Source organism: Mandrillus leucophaeus, unplaced genomic scaffold, assembly GCF_000951045.1.
Source record: "Mandrillus leucophaeus isolate KB7577 unplaced genomic scaffold, Mleu.le_1.0 Scaffold313, whole genome shotgun sequence".
Classification (NCBI taxonomy): Eukaryota; Metazoa; Chordata; class Mammalia; order Primates; family Cercopithecidae; genus Mandrillus; species Mandrillus leucophaeus.
In genome coordinates, this window is record NW_012103288.1 from 792,121 (window position 1) to 796,728 (window position 4,608).

The following is a 4,608-nucleotide window of genomic DNA, read 5'->3' on the forward strand; positions in this document are numbered from 1 at the left end:
AAGGTCAGGAGATCAAGACCATCCTGGCTAACATGGTGAAACCCCGTCTCTACTAAAAATACAAAAAATTATCCGGGCATGGTGGCGGGCGCCTGCAGTCCCAGCTACTTGGGAGGCTGAGACAGAAGAATGGCGTGAACCTGGGAGGCAGAGCTTGCTGTGAGCCGAGATCACAGCATTGTACTCTAGCCTGGGCGACACAGCGAGACTCCATCTCAAAAAACAAACAAACAAACAAATTAGCTGGGTGTGGTGGTACGTGTCTGTAATCCCAGCTACTCAGGAGGCTGAGGCAGGAGAATCTCTTGATTCTGGGAGGCAGAGGTTGCGGTGAGCCGAGATCGTGCCACTGTACTCCATCCTGGGCAACAGAGCAAGACTCCATCTCAAAAAGAAAAAAAAGAAAGGATAAAGCCATGTAAAATGCTTACTAGAGTGGTTGACATGGAACAGGCATTCAGGAGGTTACTGTTATAGCATGGCTGCCTTGACTCAGGGGAGCTCCTAAACTGAGGTGCTCAGGTCTTCGGGTGTTTTTGTTTGTTGTTTTGGGTTTTTTTTTGAGATGGGGATTTGCTCTGTCACCAGGCTAGAGTGCTGTGGCACAATCACAGCTCCCTGCAGCATCAACTCCCAGGCTCAATCAATCAATCTGTTCTCCCACCTCAGCCTCCTCAGTAGCTGGGACTACAGGCGTGTACCACCATGCCCAGCTAATTTTTGTGTTTTTTTGTAGAGATGGGGTTTCACCATGTTGGCCAGGCTGGTCTTGAACTAGATCGTTCTTTACAACCAGGAGACTTGTCCTTTTTCCATTTTTTTCTCTGGGTCCTTCTACCTGTTCCAGGAGGTGGGATGACTCCCTGGGTTTAGCCTGGAGCATGCACTAGTCTCTTGCTGTTCTCCCCACCTCAGGGCTGAACATGGGCCCAGTCGTGGCAGGTGTCATCGGGGCTCGGAAGCCGCAGTATGACATCTGGGGGAACACAGTGAATGTCTCTAGTCGTATGGACAGCACGGGGGTCCCCGACCGAATCCAGGTGAGGGGAATATGAGCAGGGGCTGGGAGGAAGGTGGGCCCAGAGGGCTTCCACAGTGTCTCTGCAGTCTGCTAGGACAGGGGTAGGGTGGCTAGTGTTCTGTGTATGGTGAGGTGGGGGTTGGGGGAAGGGAGCTAGCCTAACTAGAGAACCCCTGGGCCCCTGCAAATGCAGCAGGAAGGATTCCAGGCTAAGCGGGCTCCCCTCCCACTCCCCCAGGTGACCACGGACCTGTACCAGGTTCTAGCTGCCAAGGGCTACCAGCTGGAGTGTCGAGGGGTGGTCAAGGTGAAGGGCAAGGGGGAGATGACCACCTACTTCCTCAATGGGGGCCCCAGCAGTTAGCAGGACCCAGCCACAAATTCAGCTGAAGGGATCAAGGTGGGCATTGAGTGGACTCTGTGCTCGCTGGGTGGAGCTGTGGCAGGGGGCACTGAGCCTCCAGACCCTGCTAACCACAAAAGGGAACATCCCAGCAGGCTGTGCTTGGATCATGATTGTCTACCCTCAAGCTGGAAAACAAGGGGCTACCTACCAAGAGGATTATGCAAGTGACTTTCTTTCTTACTTGGGGTAGGGCTATTCCCTCTCCAATCTTCCAGCTTTTGGGAGCAGGGGAGGGGTCAGTAGCAGAAGCAGAGGGAGGCCTCTTGCCTGAGGGATTAAAATGGCAGCTTGCCATGCCTACCCTTCCCTGTCTGTCTGGGCAGCAGATTCAGGGCTGGGCCCTTCTTTTCCCTCTTTTTTCCTGGGAATATTTTGTACAATATTTTGTACAAAGACAGGCATGAGGAGTGCCTATTCCATGCTTGCCTTTGCAATACCTGCGTCCCCAGCACTGGTCCTGGGCACTTCCCCACCGCAGCCAGGTGTCCCTCCTAGGCACAGAGCAGAGGAGGGAGATGCTCTGGGGAGCCAGCTTTGGCCATATTTCAGGAGAATGTTTCCATGTGCCAAATTCTAGTCCCACAATCTGTCCCCAAAGGGGAACAAAGGGACCTCTGACAGCTTAGATTTAGCCCCAGTTCCTGCACGCTCCAGGGAACGGGGCGTCTGGCCTCACTGGTACTGTGAAAATGCTCAGAGAGCAAGCCTGTGTGTGGGGATATCAGGTCAGGAGCTGGAAGTTCACCTGCAGGTGCCAAAGAGCAGGCAGGCCAGGGCTGGGGCGGTGCCAGACTCTGATCTGAGGACCCCGATGGGGTCCCGATCAGGTCACTCTGCCCCAGTGCTCTCTTGCTGTCTACTGGCAAGGGGGCATGGAGCATCTCTCCCTCTTCTGTTGCCAAATAGAAAAGGGTCAGGGCATGGAGAAAGATGACCCTGATCCCAAACCTGCCCTCCCAAGTCTCTGGCGTTGGGGAGGGCCTGTGTGTTTGTGTAACTGTGTGTGCATGTTGGTCTTTGTGTGCATATCTGTTTTCCAGGTCTGTGTGAGTCCTTGTGCTCCTGCTCCTCAGCTCTCCACCCCAGGTTGCGTCTCTCCTGTGGGCCTCTGTCTTCTGGGAGTAAAGCAGGGTTTCCTATTTCAGGGGATGTAGAGAGACGCCCAGATTACACAGGAGTGGGATGGGGTGTGGTAGCAAAAGGAGGGAGAGGAGTCCTTTTTGTGCCAAATCCCTAAGTGCCGTTTGGGGGCCATGTGTGCAGCATGACTCTCCCTGTCTGTGGCAGGGACCCAAGCGCTTGCTTGAGCCCCAGTGCTCCATGCTAGCACTTGAACTGTCTGGGGTTTGATGGACAGAGGCTCGGGAATTTCCTGGCTTCCCCAGATAGTGTCCTGGGACATGGTATGCTTTGGGGCTGGGGTAGCATGGAATCCCTCTGAGGACCCGGATACTGGTACTATTGGGTGGGGAAGAGGAACCTTAAACTTGGCTTTCTCCAGCCTTCAGCCTGAGTCTAGCATGTTTCTGGCTCCCCAGCCCCTTGTGAAACCTTGGGGGCTGGCAGAAGGGTTAGGAGGTTGAACTCTAGATTCCCTTCCTATCTTTGTCTTCCTTTTACCCTTTTCCCTGCAACCTCTTTGACTGTGGCCTGAATTTGTTGGTCCCTCAGTTTCTCTGTCTGTACCTATTTAAGCCAAAGGCACTAGCCTGAATTTTGCTTGAAGATCACTTTGTCTTGGAAATGACTAGAGAGGCAGAGGAGAAGGGTTTCCAGAGTTACTGGGTTTGGGAGTGGAAGGGGCAGGCAGTGCACTTGCCCCTCCTCATGCCCCTCTGACACCAGCTCCCTGTGGAGGCCTGGTTTCTGGGTACTGCCTCCCTTGGGCATCTTCATGCATCAACCAAATGGGCCATCAGGTACTTCATTAGTCATGGCAGAAGGAGGGGAAAAGACTTGTTTTTCCAGACAGAAAGTCTACTCCCCTGCCCCCAGCCATAGCCCTGGATAGGAAGGGATAGGAAGAGACTACTTGGTGCCATGGGGTAGGGGTGAGGGTATAAGTAGATCAGAGTGGGAAGACCTCAGCCTTGGGTGGCTTGTCTCTGCTTTTTGCCAGGTGGGAGGGCCTGTCCACACCCTGGCTCCCCGTACCACAGTGCCAGCCATGCCCTTCCCCTGGGCAACCATTGCTCCTTTCCTCACCCAGTTGGTGGAGGAGTCAGGAGATGGGAGGCCATGGGCTTTGGTTTTGTAATGTAACCACTGTGGGGGTGAGGGAGGATGGTGTACCATGTATTTCAGTGAAATATTTAATATATTTAAATATCAATAAAATCAAACTCTTTGTAAAATTCCCTGTTCTCTGTAGCTGTTCTGGGCCCTGGGTGGGTCAGAAGTGACAGAGCCTGGTGTAGGGGGCGACCTCCTGCCCCAGGGCTCCGTGGGCCTCTCATCTGTGGTCAGAGGACTTCCTGTGGCTTTCTCCCTGCTAAGGAGAAGCTGTAGTATCTTCAGAGTGTGTGACGACTAAAGGCCTTTCAGCATCATGAGCTCCAGTATATGCCTTCCAGGATTTGTGTGTGACCCCTGCCACGCATGAGGCCTGTGGTGCTTTCCAGTGCCTTGGCCCCTCACAGACTTCTCACTCTAAGGTCTGGCTCATTCAGGAATCTCCCACACACCAGCTCTCACAACAACCTGGACACTGGAATCACTCCCACCCTGACCCCACAGCTCTCGCCGTGCACACAAGCAACTTTTAGTCCAATCTGTTTACTCTGCTTTCTCCATATCCTCCTCCCATTAGTTAGCCATCGGAACTGGGAAACCTCCTTCTTTCCCCCCCTTTGCACTCTTGCCACAATTCCTCTTGTCTTTCTGCAGCCATATCTTCTTAATACAGACTGAAGGTTCTGTCATTGAGAATAGAGTGATCCATAAACCTGGAAAGAAGAGATTCAGAGAGAGATTCAGCCAGGCCAGGCTGGAAAGCAGGAGATCCTTAAAAATAGCTCCTAAGAGGCTGGGCGCAGTGGCTCACACCACTTTGGGAGGCCCTGGCAGGTGGATCACAAGGTTAGGAGTTCAAGACCAGCCTGGCCGAGATGGTGAAACCTCGTCTCTACTAAAAATACAAAAATTAGCCGGTCGCGGTGGTGGGTGCCTATAATCCCAGCTA

At 53.2% G+C, this 4,608-nt stretch overlaps 1 protein-coding gene and 1 long non-coding RNA gene across 3 annotated transcripts in view; one reads left to right on the forward strand and one right to left on the reverse strand.

Annotated features, from left to right (window-relative positions):
- Positions 1 to 3,781, forward strand: part of ADCY6 (adenylate cyclase 6) — a 23,204-nt gene extending 19,423 nt beyond the window's left edge. For both annotated transcript variants that reach the window (XM_011987629.1, XM_011987627.1), the window contains exons 20-21: positions 916 to 1,040; positions 1,260 to 3,781. In XM_011987629.1, the coding sequence (XP_011843019.1) occupies positions 916 to 1,040; positions 1,260 to 1,385 (251 nt within the window). In that variant the 3' untranslated portion in view covers positions 1,386 to 3,781. The remainder of the gene's footprint in view (positions 1 to 915; positions 1,041 to 1,259) is intronic.
- A 405-nt stretch (positions 3,782 to 4,186) lies between these two features.
- The window catches only part of LOC105544919, a 22,178-nt gene continuing 21,756 nt past the window's right edge, over positions 4,187 to 4,608 (reverse strand). The window contains exon 4 of the long non-coding RNA XR_001006839.1: positions 4,187 to 4,372. This is a non-coding gene — a long non-coding RNA (uncharacterized LOC105544919). The remainder of the gene's footprint in view (positions 4,373 to 4,608) is intronic.